The 23,651-nt window shown below is 43.1% G+C and overlaps 1 protein-coding gene across 1 annotated transcript in view; it reads left to right on the top strand.

Annotated features, from left to right (window-relative positions):
• Positions 1–3,028: 3,028 nt before the first annotated feature.
• LOC126474656 (serine/arginine repetitive matrix protein 3-like) overlaps positions 3,029–23,651 on the top strand; it is a 33,150-nt gene continuing 12,527 nt past the window's right edge. The window contains exon 1 of the mRNA XM_050102134.1: positions 3,029–3,266. Within this exon, the coding sequence (XP_049958091.1) occupies positions 3,029–3,266 (238 nt within the window). The remainder of the gene's footprint in view (positions 3,267–23,651) is intronic.

The raw sequence follows: 23,651 nt of genomic DNA, 5'->3' as shown, positions 1-23,651 counted from the left end.
CGCACCTTCAACAGAACAGGCTCTGCTAACGGTATACTGCGCCTTCCACATCGCTGGCAATGAGCTCTACACAACGCTGGTGACTACTTTGAAGGACAGTAACATGTGGAAATATGTAACGCTTTTGTATCGGTTGTGAATAAATAGTTGCCACTATTTAAGTTCCAACCCTCGTAAAAGGACGTTTCGAAGTTTGTAGCACTGTTCTTTTGACAGTGTGCTTCCGCTTCATTAGTTGAAAGTAGCAAATCTAGAGCGTACATTTGTTGAGATAACACCACATCTATGTATACAAATGTACTTCCCGCTATTGAATCGAAAGCAGACTTTCAAAATAACAGTGCTACAAGCTCCGAAACGTCCCTTTAGATGTCTGAAAAGTGTTCTCCCATATAACAATTTCACGCGTAAACTGTCAAACAAAAAAAGTCCGCCATCACTAGGTTTCGAATTGGGGACTTTTAGTATGATAATCTGACGCTGTACCAACTCACAAACCACAGAGCTTGTAATGGCTCTTTATTTACGTGACCATTACGGCACTCCAACCCCAGTTCTCGATACCAGTAATATCGTACTACTTTTCTGCGAAGTAACAGACATATTTTTGTGACAATATTCACATTTGGTTTTATTAATGTATAGGTACTCCGATGTATCGATATATTACAGTCATATGGTTCTTGTGTGTATTCATTTCTGTGAGACTGTCACAATCTTTGACTTACTTGTAACCGTTTTGGCGCGAATGCGCACAGAGCAGTCATTGTTTCACTTTGCAAAAGTTAAGTTGTTATTTCGCTTTGTAAAAGAACAGTCAAGTCTTGTGTTTGGTTAAAGTGGAAATTAAATATATGAAGTTCGATACAAAACTGTTTTCTGGATGATGTGACAATCACGAAGAAGTATATGTGAATTTACAAGAAGTTTAATAAAAATGTGGATCGCGAACACCAAGTCAAAAATTATTTCTACCATACCATTGTTCTGATCTGGGATTGTTTGATCATTCAGCATTTCCTGAAAAACGCATTTGTTAGGTCTTCAAATATTGCTAAAATACAGATCTGGACCTTCTAGCAGTCAAAGTGGAATCACCCTAGAATCAACAAGATGAGCCATAACTACTTCGACGAAATCTACGTGAGAATCCATTCAAGATAAGTGCCAAAATTAATGACTTTTTTTTACAGTGACTTCATTATTTCCATTCTGACGATACCATCCACAGTCAATAACTTTGTTGTTGCCCGACAATGTGAAAATACGCTGCGTGAGCAACATTATTAATCTGATTTCTAACCTACTTTGCAAGTGGTGTTATTGTTAGAAGCACCATGTTCTCGTGTTACTTTTAATTACCATTTACACATGTTCCACTGGACGGCAGCACACAGTACGAACTAAATCAGTGTTTTGGTTGATACTCCATCGACAAACAACATTTGGTGCCGATCTACATCTACATCTACATGAATACTCTGCAATTCACATTTAAGTGTTTGGCAGAGGGTTCATCGAACCACAATCATACTATCTCTCTACCATTCCACTCCCGGACAGCGCGCGGGAAAAACGAACACCTAAACCTTTCTGTTCGAGCTCTGATTTCTCCTATTTTATTTTGATGATCATTCCTACCTGTGTAGGTTGGGCTCAACAAAATATTTTCGCATTCGGAAGAGAAAGTTGGTGACTGAAATTTCGTAAATAGATCTCGCCGCGACGAAAAACGTCTTTGCTTTAATGACTTCCATCCCAACTTGCGTATCATATCTGCTACACTCTCTCCCCTATTACGTGATAATACAAAACGAGCTGCCCTTTTTTGCACCCTTTCGATGTCCTCCGTCAATCCCACCTGGTAAGGATCCCACACCGCGCAGCAATATTCTAACAGAGGACGAACGAGTGTAGCGTAAGCTGTCTCTTTAGTGGACTTGTTGCATCTTCTAAGTGTCCTGCCAATGAAACGCAACCTTTGGCTCGCCTTCCACACAATATTATCTATGTGGTCTTTCCAACTGAAGTTGTTCGTAATTTTAACACCCAGGTACTTATTTGAATTGACAGCCTTAAGAATTGTACTATTTATCGAGTAATCGAATTCCAACGGATTTCTTTTGGAACTTATGTGGATCACCTCACACTTTTCGTTATTTAGCGTCAACTGCCACCTGCCACACCATACAGCAATCTTTTCTAAATCGCTTTGCAACTGATACTGGTCTTCGGATGACCTTACTAGACGGTAAATTACAGCATCATCTGCGAACAACCTAAGAGAACTGCTCAGATTGTCACCCAGGTCATTTATACAGATCAGGAACAGCAGAGGTCCAAGGACGCTTCCCCAGGGAACGCCTGATATCACTTCAATTTTACTCGATGATTTGCCGTCTATTACTACGAACTGCGCCCTCCCTGACAGGAAATCACAAATCCAGTTGCACAACTGAGACGATACCCCATTTTACTAGAAGTCGCTTGTCAGAAACGGTGTCAAAAGCTTTCCGGAAATCCAGAAATACGGAATGAAACTGGGATCCCCTGTCGATAGCGGCCATTACTTAGTGCGAATAAAGATCTAGCTGCGTTGCACAAGAACAATGTTTTCTGAAACCATGCTGATTACGTATCAATAGATCGTTCCCTTCGAGGTGATTCATAATGTTTGAATACAGTGTCTATCGGTGAGCGAGCGGTTGTATATGATTGTTAAGTAGGGAGCTATTGTATCAGCGTAATCTGAAAGGAACCTAATCGGTATACAATCTGGACCTGAAGACTTGCCCGTATCAAGCGATCTGAGTGTCTGACATCCGGAGGTTTGGCTGTAAGCCATAAAATGATATGTTCCACATTTTACGTAAAGTGACAGAATGTACAGCTAAAAGGAGTAGCCGCTGGTCGCGCAGAAACATAAGCTGCAGTGGCGGTCCGCTCGAGTCGCTCTCCAGCACTCGTCCGGCATGAGAGCGACAGCGGGCGCTGCGTGCGGCGGCGGTGCAGAACGCGGGTTCAACGGATGGGACGGCCCGTGTCAGCAGCTGCGTTGCGTGAAGGTCGGCCGTCGCGCGCCGCTGCGCGCAGCCGCTTCGGCACCTTGGCGCCCTGCGGCCAGGACGCCGCGCCGGGGGACAGCGGACAGCGGACAGGGCAGCAGCGCCGCGCGCCCGTCACGGTTCACCGTGCGGAGGTCACTGAGGAGAGCGGACTGCCGCACAAGTCCGGCGGACCCGCTACTTCGATGCCACTCACGACTGGTACTTAATCTTTTTATGGTTTCGTACCTCAATTGGTAAAAACACAATCTTTATTGCAACGTTGTGGTGTTCATCTGCCTGACCGTCTGTTAAGATCCCTTTTTCTCACGAATGGTTAGAGATATCGGGTTGAGATTTATGTCAGGTACTATTCAGGTAGTGAAGGGAGACGAAAATTTAATAGCCATGGGTGACTGGAATTCGAGAGTAGCAAACGGGAGAGAAGGAAACATAGTAGGTGCATATCGATTGGGGCTAAGGAACGAAAGAGGAAGCCGCCTGGTAGAATTTTGGGCAGATAATAACTTAATCATAGCTAACACTTGATTCAAGAATCATAAAAGAAGGTTTTATACATGGAAGAATCCTGGAGATACTAAAAGGTTTCAGATAGATTATATAATAGTAAGACAAAGATTTAGGAACCAGGTTTTAAATTGTAAGACATTTCCAGGGGCGGATGTGGACTCTGACCACAATCTATTGGTTATGAACTGTAGATTAAAACTGAAGAAACTGCAAAAAGGTGGGAATTTAAGGAGATGGGACCTGGATAAACTGAAAGAAACAGAGGTTGTACAGAGTTTCAGGGAGAGCATAAGGGATCAATTGACAGGAATGGGGAAAGAAATACAGCAGAAGAAGAATGGGTAGCTTTGAGATATGAAATATTGAAGGCAGAAGAGGAACAAGTAGGTAAAAAGACGAGGGCTAGTAGAAATCCTTGGGTAACAGAAGAGATACTGAATTTAATTGATCAAAGGAGAAAATACAAAGATGCAGTAAGTGAAGCAGGCAAAAAGGAATACAAACGTCTAAAAAATGAGATTGACCAGAAGTGCAAAATGGCTAAGCAGGGATGGCTAGAGGACAAAAGTAAGGATGTAGAGGGGCAAGATAGATACTGCCTACAGGAAAATTAAAGAGACCTTTGCAGAAAAGAGAACTACTTGCATGAATATCAAGAGCTCAGATGGAAACCCAGTTCTAAGCAAAGAAGGGAAAGCAGAAAGGTGGAAGGAGTATATAGAGGGTCTATACAGGGGCGATGTTCTTGAGGAAAATATTATGGAAATGGAAGAGGATGTAGATGAAGATGAAATGGGAGATATGATACTGCGTGAAGAGTTTGACAGAGCACTAAAAGATCTAAGTCGAAACAAGGCCCCGGAAGTAGACAACATTCCATTCGAACTTCTGACAGCCTTGAGAGAGCCAGTCCTGACGAAACTCTACCATCTGGTGAGCAAGATGTATGAGTCAGGCGAAATTCCCTCAGACTTCAAGAAGAATATAATTATTCCAATCCCAAAGAAAGCAGGTATTGACAGATGTGAAAATTACCGAACAATCAGTTTAATAAGTCACAGCTGCAAAATACTAACGCGAATTCTTTGCAGACGAATGGAAAAACTGGTAGAAGCCGACCTTGGGAAAGATCAGTTTCGATTCCGTAGAAACGTTGGAACACCTGAGGCAATACTGACCCTACGACTTATCTTAGAAGAAAGATTAAGGAAAGGCAAACCTACGTTTCTAGCATTTGTAGACTTAGAGAAAGCTTTTGACAATGTTGACTGGAATACTCTCTTTCAAATTCTGAAGGTGGCAGGGGTAAAATACAGGGAACGAACGGCTATTTACAATTTGTACAGAAACCGGATGGCAGTTATAAGAGTGGAGGGGCATGAAAGGGAAGCAGTGGTTGGGAAGGCAGTGAGACAGGGTTGTAGCCTCTCCCCGATGTTATTCAATCTGTATATTGAGCAAGCAGTATAGGAAACAAAAGCAAAATTCGGAGTAGGTATTAAAATCCATAGAGAAGAAATAATAACTGAGGTTCGCCGATGACATTGTAATTCTGTCAGAGACGGCAAAGGACCTGGAAGAGCAGTTGAACGGAATGGATAATGTCTTGAAAGGAGGATATAAAATGAACACAAAAAAAGCAAAACGAGGATAATGGAATGTAGTCGAATTAAATCGGGTGACGCTGAGGGTATTAGATTTGGAAATGAGACGCTTAAAGTAGTAAATGAGTTTTGCTATTTGGGGAGCATAATAATTGATGTGGTCGAAGTAGAGAGGATGTAAAATGTAGACTGGCAATGGGAAGGAAAGCGTTTCTGATGCAGAGACATTTGTAAACATCGAGTATATATTTAAGTGTCAGGAAGTCGTTTCTGAAAGTATTTGTATGGAGTGTAGCTTTGCATGGAAGTGAAACGAGGACGATAAATTGTTTAGACAAGAAGAGAATAGAAGCTTTCGAAGTGTGGTGCTATAGAAGAATGCTGAAGATCAGATGAGTAGATCACATAACTAATGAGGAGGTATTGTATACAATTGAAGAGGAGTTGTGGTACAACTTGACTAGAAGAACGGATCGGTTGGTAGGGCATATTCTGAGACATCAAGGGATGACCAATTTAGTATAGGAGGGAAGCGTGGAGGGTAAAAATCGTAGAGGGAGACCAAGAGATGAATACACTAAACAGATTCAGAACGATGTAGGTTGCAGTAGGTACTGGGAGATGAAGAAGCTTGTACAGGATAGAGTAGCATGGAGAGCTGCATCAAACCAGTCTCTGGACTGAAGACCACAACAACAACATGGTTTCGTATCTCAATTGGCAAAAACACAATCTTCATTGCATCGTTGTGTTGTCCGTCTGCCTGACCCTTGTTAAGATCCCTTTCTCTCACGAATGGTTACAGATATCAAGTTGAGAGTTATGTCAGATACTACTGTCTAGGATCCTTTGGCAGTGTTAAAAGATTAGGCTTCTAAGCCATTTCAGTCAAATAACAAGGCACTTTATGTCACATACACTGACGGGAAAAAAATCGCAACACCAAGAAGGTGTTGTGCGAAACAAACGGGAGTTGCTAGGCCTGTTTCTACATCTGAAAGATGATGACTGTTCAAATTTCGCATAGGGCTGGCGCCACTATGAGAATGCAAATCAGGTTTGCCTTAAATACAAGCTGTCACGGTTCTGGGCGTTGAGACGACGTGGTGAGATTGCTTTAGTCAAGAATGCCTTTAGGGCGACAAAGACGCCATTACGAACACTTTGCTGAGTTTAATGGGGTAGTGTAACAGGCCTTTGAGAAACTGGATATTCCTTCCGCGATATTGCGGAAAGACTTGGCAGGAGTGTAGCTACCGTACATGATTGCTTACAGCGGTGATCAGGAGAATGTCCGGTCGCAAGAAGGCCGGGCTACAGATGGGCACGTGGAACTATCGAGAGGGAAGACAGTCATATTCAGCGTATGGCCCGGGCTCCATCTGCAGCAGGAATCTGACAGTTGGCACCACAGTGACATTACGAATGTTACAAATCGCTTACTTCATGGTCAGCTCCGAGCCAGACGCCCCGTAGCGTGCACTTCACTGACATCAAACCACTGCCATTTGCGACTTCACTGATATCAAATTCGATCTGATTGGAATGCAGTGTGGAGGTATGTTTCGTTTTTTCATGAAAGCTGGTTCTACCTCGGTGGCAGTGATAGCTGTGCTTTAGTTAGGAGGTGGCCATCTGACGGCCTGCAACCACCCTGTCTGTATGATAGGCACACTGGTCCTAAACCTGGAGTTATGGTCTGGAGTGCGGTGTGTATGACAGCAGGAGTACTCAAGATTACTCCATGCGCCCTGACGTCAAACTGTATGTCAAATGGTTCAAATGGCTCTGTGCACTATGAGACTTAACATCTGAGGTCATCAGTCCACTAGAACTTAGGACTACTTAAACCTAAGTTAAGGACATCACCCATATCCATGCCCGAGGGAGGATTCGAACCTGCAACCGTAGCAGTCGCGCGATTGCGGACTGAAGCACCTAGAACCGCTCGGCCACAACGCCGGCAACTGTATGTCAGTCTGGTGATTTGTTCTGTTGTGCTGTCATTCAAGAATAGTATTCCAGGGGGTGTTTCCAACAGGGTAACGCTGGCCCATATATCGCCAGTGAAACCAAACATGCACTACAAAGTCTCAACATCTTGCCTTGGGCTGTTCGATCACCAGATCTGTCTCCAATTGAGGAAAACCGGGAAATCATCTTACAACAACTCCAGCGTCATCCACGAACAGCATTAACCGTCCCTGCATTGACCGGTCAAGTGTAACAGTTGTTGAACTCCATCCCACAAACTGATATTTGTTATCTGTACGACGCAACGTATACATGCTTGCATTCAACATTCTAGCGATTACATGGGTTGTTAACGTACCATAATTCCACGTTTGCAAAGGCTTATCTCGCGCTTACGTGAACCTGTCATCTTGCGGTGTAAATCACTAAAATGTGTTACCTAGATGAAAGTAACCCCAAAATTAATACTGTACATTAATTATTTTTTGGTGCTGCGATTTCTTCCGTCAGTGTACTTCAACACTCGCAAACACACTGGTCAAAATTTCCCGTTGACCTAGAACCACGAAATTCGCAAAGAACCAACGTTTCATAACACATGTGGAGACAAAAATCCGAAAATCGTTCATTTATAATTATATAACATATTTTTCCCATTTGTTGCCCATCTGTCTCTCTGTCTGTCTATTAGATCTCTCATCTCGGGAACGAGTTGAGATGTGACGTTGAAATAGCTGTTAAATACTACGGGGCCTTGGTGGTGTAAAACATTTAAGCTTCTAAGCCAATGCAGTCAAAAGATACTGCTATTTATGTGACATATTTTGATATTCACAAACTCACTCATCGAAACCTAAGGATCAACTACCTATAGTCCGGCACCTACTCGCCCTTGTCCAGTTTTTAATTAACCTCAAAAAGGTCAAGCTGTGACCATGGGACTTGTTGACGGATTTAGTCCTTCTCCACTTATTCACCCCTCAGTGCGACATCTTTTTTCCAACGATGGACGACTTGGCGAAGGTTCTAGAAGTCCGCATTTTGAGCAATAGTCGTCATTGTGTAAAATATCTGCAGTCTCTTTATTCAAGGAAAGAGGAAGAAGAACTCACTTGGTTCCATGTCAGGAGAACGGTAGGAAGCGTGTGAGGAGAGGGGCAGGGGGGAGACAAAATTTAATAGCCAAAAGAAGCAGCATGTGTGACTGTGTCCTGTCCAAAGTCGTCTAGGACGTAATGGCCATACAACATACCTTTTGATAACGACCAATGTTACTTTCACATCTTACCACATCGCCCAGTAACTATGTGTTGATTTCTATATGAGGAAGTCCAGAATCCTCGGAGGTATTACAAAAATGGATGTATGTGTGTGTATGAGTGTACTCCACATCTGTTCCATAACCAACGGACCGATTCCAACCAAACTTGGTACACATACGCCTTACTGTTACATAGCAATCACTGTTCGGGAAAGAACCTACCTATTAGAATTCAGGAGTTATCACGTCAAAAAAAATAAGATGCGTGAAAATCTGCCAGATTATGCATGACGTTAAAAGTTATTACTTCTTTGCTTCCTAACTGCATTTGCGACATATTTCTTAAACGGTATCCACATAAGCTGCTGAATGTACATATAGAAATATACAATTGTACGACATATTTCAAGAGATATGGAATTATAAACAGTGAGACATTTGAAAAAAAAAAGCCACGTTGTGGATTAAGTTTTAATACATCTATTCTTTACTTCTAACATTCCTACAGGCGACTCAACGTAAGGAAATCCCGGACACCTGGCAGCGCTTTTGACAGCTTTCAGCTGCGAAGTGCAAATGGATGTAGGCGGTAACAATAGCCCTCTATAGAGCTATGAAGAGGCGTTGCTATAGAGACGTTGTAGACTCGCGAAGCAGCTGCGCCCAGCTTACAGAAACTGTCCAGGATCATTTCACACCGTGTGTACTCCATAATTGCAAAAGCGCTTTCACGAATACGAGGAAATGAAATTTTTTCGATATTACGCTATTATCACACTTCGTTTTTCGTTTTCGTCTCTAGCAGACAATTGGCATAACGAATACCAGGGCAATACCGGGTTTGTCAGCTAGTCTAATAACAAAGATGATCAGGTAATCAGTAATCTGTTTATTAGGGGACAATGCGAAACTGCATCGAATGACGAACAGATCGAGTTGAGGTTCACAAGTTTGCTGCCTCCGGAAATCATAATGATCCTTACGGTTCAAATGGTTGATATGCCTCTGAGCACTATGGGACTTAACATCTGAGGCCATCAGTCCCCTAGAACTTAGAACTACTTAAACCTATTTAACCTAAGGACATCACACACTTCCATGCCCGAGGCAGGATTCGAACCTGCGACCGTAGCAGTCGCGCGGTTCAGGACTGGAGCGCCTAGAACCGCTTGGCCACCGCGGCCGGCGCGATTCTCACGGAAGAGAGTTTTGGAAGTGATGTTTCCATGTAGGTACGGTGTATGGGGTACAAAATGTGTTGCATCGTTCTACAGTAGTTTGACGTCAGCAATAAAGACATTTAGATATGTTTATGTCGGAAATGGGAACTGCCTGCATCTTTTTCCCATCACTTCGAATTCTTCGTTGTTCCATTCTATCTACAATAAACCTGGTGCCAGAAGGGGACAATTTTTTCCCATAATCTGTACAGAATTGTACAAGCATCCAATTAGATCTATTTGTCGTCCGTCTATAAGACCAAATTTAATTTAATTAAATTTCTTTTCCGCAACTATTTACTTCACCATCACTTTACGACTGATTTGAGCAGATGACATTCACTGTCTTCCCGGAGGAGAATGGAATCTCCCAACTAGATCTTGCTACACGATTAGGTAAGTCCGAAAATACTGCGAAGGACATGATCAAGCTCTGAAAGTAATTCTTTGGCTTCCATATTCACCGCATCTTAGTTTAGACGAACATCTATTCGATATGTGAATCCTTCATATTGTACCCTTCGGTAGTCAATGCAAACACTACATACAGCGTGCTCGTGGAGACCCTCCAGCAGCTGACAGATTATCTTCCTACTCGTTTAGCTGTTATGTGTACAGCCATCGGCTATTATTCTTTGTTTCATTTGGTGATGATAAAATGTGTAACACATTGATCGCGGCAGTCTCCTGACGAGGATGGTGAGTATCTCTCGAAGTGAGAGTTTTAACTAAGACACAATGCGGCTTGAACACCGAGAGAATTTTATATGTGAAACCTGCAGAGAAAAACTCCGAGGCCAGAATCGTTGTTCCCGATGAACTGCAAGGACATGGGCGACGCAAGTGACCTCCGAGGGAACAGAAAATCTCTCCTCGAGTCGGGCTATGCTGTTCAGGAATATGTTCTCAGATCGATCACTGTTGTAGTTAGCTGGTTGACGGTACTGTGTCATCTGGCAAACCAACATCCGAAAGCTCACTGGCTGAAATGTACCGTTGTGGTTGCACAAAGGTGAACATCGGCACATGTCAAAGTTTGCAGTTGACGTAAAAGGGGGAAAAAATTACGTCGTTTAGTTTGCCTGGTTTGGTAAAAGCTGTGCACATTCACAGATACTCGAAAAATATGTCCTGCATTTTGGTTTCCATCAAAGTGTTTGAGCTAGAACGCGATTCTTCTATCTCTTTGTCATATACTTCTTCATGGCAACGCTCCTCTACATTTGTGAAGAATAAACCTTTTGAACAATAATATGAACTAGCGTTGTTGTTATGTCACAACACACATTACATGCTGTCGCCTATGACTTGCAGGTCGTAACGTTTGGTGTACGATACAATTGTTCATAGCTAACATATGATTACACAGAATATTTCTGTTAAGAAAATCATAAGCATAACGCTTATGGAAATATCAGTAACTAGAGGCTCTTTGCATGCTGTAATATATCAGCCTGGCATCAATATATAAATTGAAATCAGACATGCACTCCAAATAGGACAACAGAAACTGAATGTCGACAGCATATGAAGATTATTCAGATACAGTGACTGACAAAAAAAGTGAAGCATACAGAAGTAGAGGAGGAAACCAACTAAATGAAACTGCACTGGTTTGAGATGACGTGATATTACACTGACCAGTCAAAGAAACTAGTATACCTGCGTAATATCATGTATGACTCCAGCGAGCACGAAGAAATGCTACCGAGCGAGGTGGCGCAGTGGTTAGACACTGGACTCGCATTCGGGAGGACGACGGTTCAATCCCGCGTCCGGCCATCCTGATTTAGGTTTTCCGTGATTTCCCTAAATCACTCCAGGCAAATTCCGGGATGGTTCCTTTCAAAGGGCACGGCCGACTTCCTTCCCCGTCCTTCCCTAATCCGATGAGACCGATGACCTCGCTGTCTGGTCTCCTTCCCAAACCAACCAACCAACCAACGAAGAAGTGCTGCAACACGACGTGGCATGGACTCGACTAATGTTCGAAGACATGCTGCAGGGAACTGCCACCATGAATCCTGCAGGGCTGTCCATTAATCCGTAAGAGTGCCACGGGGTGGAGATCTCTTCTGAACAGCACGTTGCAAGGCATCCCACATATGCTCATTAATGTTCATGTCTGGGGAGTTTGGTGGCCAGCGGAAGTATTTAAACTCAGAAGACTGTTCCTGGAGCAACCCTGTAGCAATTCTGGACTTACGGAGTGCCGCCTTATCCCCCTGTAATTGACCAAGTCCGACGGAATGTACAATGGACATAAATGGATACTTACGTATGTGTCACCTCTCAGAGTCGTATCTAGACGTACCAGGGGTCCCATATCACTCCAAGTTCACACGCCCCACACCTTTACAGAGCCTCCACCAGCTTGAACAGTCGCCTTGTGGGGCGGTGGTTGGAATTATTGTTGTTATTTAAAATGTTTTGTTTGTTTTTCCCGGCCGATTAGCAACATATGTGGGGCGGCGGGTGGAATTAATTGTTTATATAAAAATGTAGAATGTAATGTAGAAAAGATGCATTTCCAGGCCGATGCACCGTATGTGGGGCGGCGGGTGGAATTATTGTTGTTATTTAAAATGTTTTGTTTGTTTTTCGCGGCCGATGCACCATATGTGGGGCGGCGGGTGGAATTAATTGTTTATTTAAAATGTTCCTATTATTTATTCAGTGCTGTGTTGTTGTTTGCCGTTCTCAACACTGGCTCTCTAACTTCAATCTTGGCAACCAGAAAGTGATTAGCAAAACGTGAAGCCTGTAATTAGAATTCCTAGTGCCCACTTCATCTGAGAAATACACTTATAGCTACAGCTTATAGCTCTGAGGAATTAGGAGATTGTCTGGGATTCATAATCAAAAACGATTCTGTCTAAAATGTTCACTATATTCTGAAAGTCACAGACCAAAAAAAAATCCACACACTCCAACTACCGGAGCAGTTCAGAGTCTAATGCGCTGATGCAACTATAACTGTTCAAATTAAATGTTTAAGTGAATGCTCGCCATAATTTGATGATAATGTTCATCAAACGCCACGCTAAATAATGGTAGAATGTCTGTCCCGAGTAACTTATTACTGCATCCGAGGCTGTTTATAGCAATGATACCGACGCGACGCGACTCCCGGCACAGGTGGTGTGCTATTCAGCGTCTGGAGAGAACTGGGGCCTTCTTCCTCGCGCAGCGGTCTTATATATAAAGCCGCGGTGCGGACGGCTAAGGGAACGCCTGATCAAAATTGCTCTCCCGACTAGCCGCTGGGCTAGTAATGCACCACTTTAAGTTATTGAATAAATCATCGCTTCCTTTGCTGATGGCCGATGAAGCTCTCAATTTAAATGTGCATTCAGCACACAGGTAAGTAATCACAATATAAGTATGACGTGGCTAAGTCAAATATTTTGGGCGAGAGAATTAATTTAATTGCACTACACGCAGTAGACGAGCTCTGAACTTGCCCTTTGGAGATACGTTATCGCTATAGTTTTATAGTTATTCAGTTGAAACTTGTCATATCTTTATGATTATAGCGGATCTCCCTTCTACTTAAATTTAAACATCCTAGCCTTATTTATCCGCCTACTTTATCTAACTTGCCTCCTTAATTTCTAAGACAAAAACCAGAAAATCATGAATTTCAACTAAAATTTTAAATTGTGAGATCCAGAATACTGTTTCTACTAAATTCTTATGCAAAACGAATCTAAATATAAATTTTTAAGTTTCTAGCTCTTTTCTGTTGCGCCAATGATTTTTACAGAAAAACGTCCAAATTTCGAAAATGGTTTAAGTTATTGATCTGATATTCAACACATATTGATTTAGTATTACTCCTGACATGCTAGAAACGTTTCAGGCTATTTAATTGATTTTTTAAAGCATTGCGCAACATTTATGACGGCAGAGTTAGTTACAGCGGACTGGCTGGCACACAATGGAAAGGCTGATGTGAATTTTATACGGCGTGAGTAGGCTGCTTCCCTACAGCCTGATGACATGCAGGTCCATGGATTCACGAAGTTGTCTCCACATCCGTACACGTCCATCTGCTCGATAGAATCTGAGAAACTCGTCCGACCAGGCAACGTGTTTCCAGTCATCAACAGGCCAATATCACTATTGTCGGGCACAGGCGAGGCGTAAAGCTCTATGTCGTGTAATCAAGGGTACATGAGCGGGCCTTTGGCTCCGAAAGCCCATTTCGATGGTGTTTCGTTGAATGGTTCGCACGCCGACACTTGCTGATGGCCCTGCACTGAAATCTGCATCAATTTGCGGAAAGGTTGCACTTCTGTCACGTTGAACGATTCTCTTCAGTCGTCGTTGGTTCCGTTCGCGCAGGTTCTTTCTCCGGCCGCAACTATGTCGGAGATTTGACGTTTTACCAGATTCCTGATATTTGCGGTATACTCGTGAAATGGCCGTACGGCAAAATCCCCACTTCATCGCTACCTCGGAGGTACTGTGTCCCATCGCTCGTGCGCCGACTGTAACACCACGTTCGAAGTCACTTAAATTTTGATAACCTGTCATTGTAGCAGCAGTAACTGATCTAACAACTGTGCCAGACACTTGTTGTCTTATATAGGCACTGCCCGCCGCAGCATCGTATTCTGGCTGTTAAAATATCTCTGTATTTAAATACGCATGCCTATATCAGTTTCTTTGGCGCTTCAGTGCATTTCAGTGAATACAATATCTAGTCTGTGGTATCATGTATCAATACCAACCAACTGGCATTCCACAGCTGGTAACGGAGTGGCAAGTTTCCGTTAGCTGCCAATAGCGGGATCACGGTATCTGTCCGACACAATGGTGTGCTCCCACTGAACCACGCCAACATGCGTATCCGTATTATGTGCACCCTCTGTCATCGCAATATACGACGGCCGGCGGCAGCCACTCAGACCGCTCGCGCTTGGAGCTTCTTCTTTGTGACACGGGTGACTAGATTTTATTTCTTGCTGTATTATTTGTAATGCGTCTTCATATGTAGGAGAAAGACAAGTTAAGCAAATCTTCTGCTTGTTTGTTAACCATGTCTGCTCCTGTCCAGCTTTTCTATGACGATAGTTGCCGCACCACTCGGTAGCCCACCTCTCGTTACCGTTTGTGTATGAATTCGTACACGGGATAGTCAAATTTGCAAAGAACTTGGAAATATGAATATGATGTTGAACCCTAGCTAGCCTGGATGCATGCACTAATTTGGTTGGGGAGGCGATCATAAAGCAGTTATGTCCTCTTCTGGAGCAAGCTGATACTCAACTGTTGTAACTGGTTCACCATATACTAGATACTGACACTGGAACGGAGTTGTCGCCGGTGATGGTCAACCACAATTTCCAATGGGGATTTTTCTGGCCACAGGAGTGCCTCAGCATCAGGCAGACACTTCACAAAGGTACGTGCAACGTGTGGACGAGCATTATCCTGTTGAAAAATGGCGCCACAAAACTGTCGCACAGGGGTAACGCTTGAGGACACAGGACTGCGTGATGAACCGTTGTACTTTCACAGTTCCTTCTATCAGTATGAGCAGAGACTTGAAATCACAGCCGGTGGCCCTTGACAATATGACGCCAGGAGTTGCACTACCGTGTCTCTCCAAAATGTGACCTCTCTCCAGGTCGTCGACATACCCGCCCACGAAGGTCATTCGATGCGTGCAGAATCGGGAATTTTCGCTGAATACAATGAAACGCCCTTCACCAGTAGACCACGCTTCCCGTTATGCCATCACTCGAGGTCCAGCCGTTTGTGTTGAGTGATCTTCTGGCCGCTTGACTTATCGTCAGTTTTAATGATGCTGGAAGGACTTTTATAATTTTTATACGGTACAATGAGAACGGTACCACACAGGCTGATATAAAGAATTTCATGAGAGTATGTTTCATTGTGTTGCGAAAGTTTCGTGTACATTTTCATTGAGCTGAAAGGAAACCCTAAATTTATTTGTTTCTGTTTTGTACATTTTGATTCACTGCAATTTGACAATCTACTGATATTATGCATTTTACTTCACATTCTATGTTTCTATTGGTGAATTTTATTGCTGTGTAATATTCTTTTAATTAGAATACTGTGTATGCTTTGTATTGTATCTTACATCGTATTTTTTTTTTTTTTTTTTTTACGAATTTCGTGGGGAAATCTATGCTAACTGCACAGATCCCCCCACAAAATTCTGGTCCAGTGGACCAGGGGGTTATGAAAGGTATGTGCTAAGGTCTGATCAGGGTAGCTCCAGAAAATAGTCGTTGCCAACCGCAAGGTGGAACGAGTATAATATCTTTGAGTAGGAGGACCTTTGATGGTTAAGAGAGCCTGACGCACGTAGTAAAAAACCGGAGAGTCGCAGGTAGGTGCCCGGAGGAAGCAGACGTGTGCAGACAGCTTTAAGGGAGGAGTCGTAGCTAGGTGCCCGGAGTAATCAGACGTGTGGTAACAGCGTTAAAGTAGGTCGCTGCCCCTGACCAAACTTTAGCACGTAAATGAGAGAAGATATATAATCATTTCAAATTGGATTTTGTTAGATGATATTCAAAGTTAGGTTTGACACAGTAAGCGTTTGGTAAACATTTTTGTAAGAGTGTTTCGTGCTACAAAAATGTTGGAAATGGTAGGTTTTGTGTAGGACTTAAAATTTTAACAGTATATATATATTAAGATCAACAATGCGTTTAAATCTAACAGCCTGAATCATAATCCAAATCCTTTGCTTAAACTGAATATGAAAATGAATAGTAGAGTAAAGTTACCCACCAATGAAAGAACCAAGTAACCCTCAGGGCCAAAAGTTAATTTTCCAGTACCATCTTAATGCCATTGCACAAACGGCATTATTCTCTTAAATTTTATTGCTGAGTCAAATACATGTTGCATTTCTGGCAAAATGGAGGAGTGCAAGAAACAAGTTTACAGACGCAGTCAGATGCAAGTTTGCTGAATAATTAATTTAGAACAATGTCATCTATGATACTTTCAACCATTCAAAAGCCAACATCGCACAAAATATTTTTTATTCAAGATAATAGGTTTCAACAGTCTTTGCTGTCATTTTCACGTTCAAGCATCTTTTTGTAGTAAAACATGATCATTTTACACTGAACATCATGCACAAGATGTCAATTGGATAAAACTCAGCACATCATAAACGTTTGTCGTAACTAAAATATTTAAAAACACGAAGCACCTTGTCCAAAAGGCCAGTCCATATACATATTGCTCGCAGATGCTTGTTACGTGATACAAAAACGATACAAAAAAGTACATCTGTTTACTTGTGGTGGACACATACTAAACAGTGCGAATCTCTTTAAATGGGGTACCTTACACGTCATTTAAAGTGTTTTCACACTGTTTAGTATGTGTCCAGCACGTGTAAACAGATGTACTATTGTGTACCGTATTTGTATCATGTGACAAGCACCTGTCAGCAATTTGTATATGGACATGGCCTTTTGGACAAAGTGCTTTATGTTTTTAAATACTGTAGCGTTGATGAAAAACGTTTATAATGTACTGTGTATGAGCTTGAGCATAAAATGAAAATGTTTTACTAAAGAAAGAGATTTAAATTTGAAGATGACAGCAAAGACTGTCGAAACCGGTTGTCTTGAGTAAAAAATATTTTGTGCAATTTTTGGCTTTTGAATGGTTTTTTAACAAATGGCTCTGAGCACAATGGGACTTATCTTCTGAGGTCACCAGTCCCCTAGAACTTAGAACTACTTAAACCTAAGTAACCTAAGGGCATCACACACATCCATGCCCGAGACAGGATTCGAACCTGCGACCGTAGCGGACGCAGGGTTCCAGATTCTAGCGCTTAGAACCGCTCGGCCACCCCGGCAGGCGGTTTTTTAGCAATTAAAATAGAACACCCTTCAATAGTCTCATGACGAGGAAGTTCAGTGAGGTGGTAGAAGTAATGGGAGATCGATTGGACGTGTACAGACAACGGTAGTATCGCGTACACAAGGTATAAAACGGTATTGCATTGGCGGAGCTGTCAGTTGTCCTCAGCTTATTCATGTGAAGAGTTTTCCGGAGTGATTATGGCCACACGACGGGAGTTAATAGACTCTGAACGCGAAATGGTAGCTACAGCTATGGGTACGAGACATTACATTTCGGAAATCGCTAGGGAACTCAATATTTTGAGATTCACAATGTCAAGAGTGTGCCAAGAATACCAAATTTTAGGCCTTACCTTTCACCAAGGACAGCGTAGGGGGGAACGACTTTCAGTTAACGACCGAGATCAGTGCCGTTTGCGTAAAGTTGTCAGTGCTAACACACAATCAATACTGCTTGAAGCAACCGCAGAAACCAATGTTGGACGTAAGACGAAAGTATCCGTTGAAAAAGTGCGGCGAAATTTGGCGGCAGACGACCAACGCGACTGCCTTTGCAACAGCACGATTTCGTGCAGTGCCTCTCCTGGACTCGTGACCATATCGGGTGGACCCTAGACGACTGGAAAACCGTGGCCTGGTCAGATGAGTGACGATTTCAGTTGGTAAGAGCTGATGGTAGCGTTCGAGTGTGGCCCAGACACCATGGAGCCATGGACCCAACTTTCAGGGCACTGCGCAAGTTTGTGCGGGCTCCATAATGACGTGGGTTGTGTTCACATGGAATGGAATTGGTCCAACTGAACCGATCATTGACTGGAAATGGTTATGTTCGGTTACTTGTAGAACATTCGTAGGCATTCATGGGCTTCATGCTTCCGGGCAACAGGCCGCAATTGTTTGCGATTGGTTTGAAGAACATTCTGGACAGTTCTAGCGAATGAGTCGGCCATACTGATCGCACGACATGAAGTCCGTTGCAAATTTATGGGATATAATCAAGAAGTTAGTTCGTGCACAATATCTTGCACCCGCAACACTTTCGTAATTAAGGACGGCTATAGAGGCAGCATGGCTCGGTATTTCTGCAGGGAACCATATCACGTCGAGTTGCTGCTCTATGCCGGGAAAGGAGGTCCGACACTTTAGTAGGAGGCACACAATGACTTTTATCTCTTCAGTTATAAGCTGTGAGGCTTAGAAGCACAAATTAGTTACAGTACTTCGTGTGTAAATGGCTGCAGGCAAAGAGTCAAAAGTTAGCACGGAACATGGATCTTAATAGTAGAAGTGACCCAGGAAAATTTGTATTGGATACAGTTTCTCACAAGGGAACCTACTCATCGCACCCCCCTCAGATTTAGTTATAAATTGACACAGTGGATAGGCCTTGAAAAACTGAACACAGATCAATCGAGAAAACAGGAAGAAGTTGTGTGGAACTATGAAAAAGTAAGCAAAATATACAAACTAAGTAGTCCATGTGGAAGATAAGCAACATAAAGGACAATGTACGCTGATGAGCGCCGTGGTCTCGTGGTTAGAGTGCACAACTGCGGAGCGAAAGGTCCTTGGTTCGAGTCCTCCTTCGAGTGAAAATCTTACTTTCTTTATTTTCGCAAAGTTACGATCTGTCCGTTCATTCATTGACGTCTCTGTTCACTGTAATAAGTTTAGTGTCTGTGTTTTGCGACCGCACCGCAAAACCGTGCGATTAGTAGACGAAAGGACGTGCCTCTCCAATAGGAACCGAAAACATTTGATCGCAAGGTCATAGGTCAACCGATTCCTCCACAGGAAAACACGTCTGATATATTCTTTACGACACTGGTGACGGCATGTGCGTCACATGACAGGAATATGTTGTCGACCCACCTAACTTGCACACTTGGCGAATGGGTAAAAAGATTCTTCTACCTTACCCGATTTAGGTTTTCTTGTGGATGTGATAATCACTCCCAAAAAAGTGATGAAAACATAAGAGTTTGTCACACAAACTGCATCAAATGAATGCAACAGTTTCACAGTCGCACAGTTTTCCCTGTGCTCTGTCAAAACATATGTTTTTTACGTTTTCAAATGTTTCCGTGCGTAGACCGTCAAATCCTGTATATGTCCAAGCAAATCTGAACATGTCCTGGAATTTTGGAGAGCGAAGTTGATTATGTGTGAGTGCCTGAACTTTGATAATTATCTGAAAATAAAAAATTAAACTTTTCACTCGAGAGAAGATTTCAACCCAGGACCTATCGTTCCGCAGCTGCTCAGGCTAACCACGGGACCACGGCGCTCGTAAGCTAACGCGCTCCTTGATGTTGCCTACCTTGCCCATGGACTACTCAGTTTGTATATTTTGCTTATTTTTTTCATAGTTCCACACAACTTCTTCCTGTTTTCTCGATTGATCTGTGTGCAGTTTTTCAAGGCCTATCCCTGTGCCAACTTATAACTAAATCTGAGGGGGGGGTGCGATGAGGAGGTTCCCTTGTCAGAAACATTACGAGGGGATTTCCTCCCACGTACATTGTAACTGACTTATTGTTCCATCTCAGATTCCTGATACTGACGGGATGAAACCGTGAAGTTTGTTCGTTGTCTCTCACTGGTAACAGTGGGAGTCATTACGAGCTCTGTGAAAAGTGAGTGCTATACAGACGTTATTAGGTCTACAACTTTGCTTCCACCGTTTTGCAATAGACGGCAGTAGCGGCAAGTGGAGTTCAGGTGGTTAGTCATAGGTGTAATACAATAAGCTTAGGCATCAGTAAACATAATGCCATACAAATATTAGTAGATTTGTGATTGCCTCACAAGGTTATTCTCGATTAAGTACAACTTACGTACCCATTTCTCGCCATTTGCGGGAAGTTTTAACTTTCTGCTTTAACATGAACAAATCTGTGGTTGTGTCTCTTAAAATGCTGGGTAAGACCTAAGGTGAGGGAACTATTAGTGGAAGAACGTGCAGGGAATGTTTTCAACGCCTTAAGAACGGTGATTTTGATGTCGACGACCGGCATGGCGGTGGAAGACAGAACGTTTTCGTAGCTGCTGAAACAGACGAAGACAGTCACAGGACATCATTATCGAGCCCAGCAGTGAAACGCAAACGGCCACAATACAGCAATGGACACGTAAAGGTAATTTTGCAGCAGGTCAGTGCTCGACCCCAAGTCGCAAAACCCATCAAAATATACACGGAAACGTTGAAATGAGAAGTCCTGTGCCTCCCGCCGTATTCTCCATATGTTGCTGCCTCTACCACATATTTCGATCAGTGGCATACAGTCTGGCTGACCAGCACTTCCGATCATATGATCAATTGCAAAATTGAATCGATTCATGGATCCTCACAAAAGACGCCTAGTTTTTCCGCCACAGGATTCGTATGCTATCCAAAAGATGGCAGTATGTAGTGGCCAGCGATGGGCAATACTACGAATCATAATTTTTTTGAAAATTTTTCACGATAAAGCCCCGAACTTCGAGAAAAAACGGCGGAAGCATAGTTGTAGACCTAGTATTATATCTTACGACTTACAGAAAGTTTGCCTAATTGTCAAGCAGGAAGCTCGAAAACTGACGGCAAAACCGCAGAGTTTGTGTAACATTTTATGTGACACAATCCCTACGTCTGAAAACAAAATGGCGAGCTTCATCCTGACAAACTTGTGTATTACATCTTGCCTTGGAATTATTTCACTAATTAATAATAGATTTAAAACCACAGACATGAGGGATTATGGAGGCCACTGTGACATTAGGCAACGAGTAGTATTGCACCCATCACCGTCTACACATGTGCTTCCCGCTCTGGTGGATACTGTAGCTCCACCGGCCAGCGCGTACGTAGGCGGCACAATGCGACACCGCCAGCTTGCAGAAATATTTGTTGTACGACACCTGTAGACGAGCTCAACATGGGTGAGTTGCAGTGTCAGACAGATTTATCTCCACTTGTTCAGCGCTTCTACTTACTGGCGCCACCTAGTCGCCAGGTATCGGGTGCCGCAGCAAGCCCAGCGTTTGCCACCCAAGGCAGAATCAGCTGCCTTGCACACAAGCGGCGTGGAGGATTGTAGTAACTCTGAAACGGATCGGAAAAACCTTAATTCGCTCAGATTCCGCAGCATCATCGTCCCGGGAAGGATAAGGTGGGCAAATCTAAAATGAAACATTCGTAGTTGCAAAAGTCATCGTTACAGATTCAATACAGTCACTAGGATTTCTTTCTGTTTTCTTGAAATTACTTGAATCTATACTAGAAATGTAGAAGCTTCATGGCTCTGAGCACTATGGGACTCAACTGCTGAGGTCATTAGTCCCCCAGAACTTAGAACTAGTTAAACCTAACTAACCTAAGGACATCACAAACACCCATGCCCGAGGCAGGATTCGAACCTGCGACCGGAGCGGTCTTGCGGTTCCAGACTGCAGCGCCTTTAACCGCACGGCCACTTCGGCCGGCTAGAAGCTTCATGATGGATGAAAAACTGTAGGACCGAAATCTGAAACCGGGATATTTATCGTTCGGAGGCAGCGTTTTATTACAATCTAAACCATACGATTACACCTCATGACCAGACTCATAGTTTTGATCTGCATTTATGGAGAATCGCTACGTTGAAAAAAATCTTAAAAGTTAGAAAGTAAGAAATCGATCAGGAGACGCAACGTGCTTTGCAGAATAAATCAACAATTAGAGTGCGAAAGATGACACCCATGCCCGAGGGTGGACTCGAACCTCCGTTCGGAGGGGCCGCGCGATCCGTGACATGACGCCTCAAACCACACTGATACTCCGCGTGGCATTGTCAGAAGAATTTGCCCTTTTCATAATTACGCTTCATGAAGGATATCATTTAAATATATAATAAGTATTAATGGTTATAAGATTTTAAAAAAAATTCAGCTCCACTTTGTATAACTGATTGATATCCAACATTATGGTCCCTGTAATGTTTAATAATTATACCGGATTTCTCAAAAGCGGTCATTTGAATAAATAGAAGGAGAAATATTGCGACAGTGAGTATGTAATTATCAATGATTGTCTTCATGATAAATGTGTCATAAGTTTATAAATTAGATCGGTTATTGTAAAGCTAGAGCAAGAGATAATTCCAGTAGATTAACGTGCTGTTAAATCAGAGAGCTGTGTTTTGTTGGTGTGTGTCGGGAGCTTACCATGAGTAAATGACTACTAGGCCGTAATCCGACCGGCCACTCTGGCCGAGCGGTTCTAGGCGCTTCAGTCCGGAACCGCGCTGCTTTTACGGTCACAGGTTCGAATCCTGCCTCGGACATGGATGTGCGTGATGTCCTTAGGTTAGTTAGGTTTAAGTAGTTCTAAGCCTAGGGTAGTGATGACCTCAGATGTTAAGTCGCATAGTGCTCAGAGCCATTTGAACCATTTTTGAGCCGTGATCCGTTGACATACACAAAGTGTTGATCGCTTGGGTCACCATCGATGTTAGCGGAATGTAACAGAGGATAGATGGGTCGGAGTCTGAACAAACCATACACCAATTCAGTGTCGCACTACAACCGGTAAGCAGTCGTAGTGTCCACAGCCATCGCCTCTTCATGTGCTACAGAATACATCACCTCACAAAAGATTCTGTGGTTACCGCACACAATATGGGGCGAATAATGTCTTTTACTGTCAAAGTGTGAGAAACGGCCACACATTAAAAGCTAGAAATACGTCTAAAACCACGCGAGGCGATGCAACATACCTCCCCAAAGCGCAGAATTCAGGTTGTTGCTAGAGGCATTATTGACGCTATGCTATTAGGGGTCCAGCCTAGTATTTTTTTTTTTTGTTTTTTGTTTTTGTTTCGCAATATTGCGAATCAATCCAGTCATGATTGTGAGGTATTGCGAGTTGTGTTGTTACGTGAACTCGTTTCCTGCTGGATGGGAACCAGACTGCGTGCGAAGTATTGCTGGTAGCGCGCCAGTATCTACAGCCGAATTCGACTCCCAGGCACTGCTACACACATTGACGCTCATTTTTTTTACGGAGTCCGCACTGTTATTTGTTATTCCGTGAAAATCACAGTCTCTCAGTATTTTCCAGCTATAATGGATGAGGAGGCCTAAGAAACCTCCGATCCGGATTGTTAGGTTCCCCAATATCGTTACTTACG

The sequence above is a fragment of the Schistocerca serialis genome, chromosome 4 (assembly GCF_023864345.2).
Source record: "Schistocerca serialis cubense isolate TAMUIC-IGC-003099 chromosome 4, iqSchSeri2.2, whole genome shotgun sequence".
Lineage (NCBI taxonomy): Eukaryota > Metazoa > Arthropoda > Insecta > Orthoptera > Acrididae > Schistocerca > Schistocerca serialis.
Note: the sequence above shows the minus strand (reverse complement) of the source record. Positions and strands in the feature narration are given on the sequence as shown.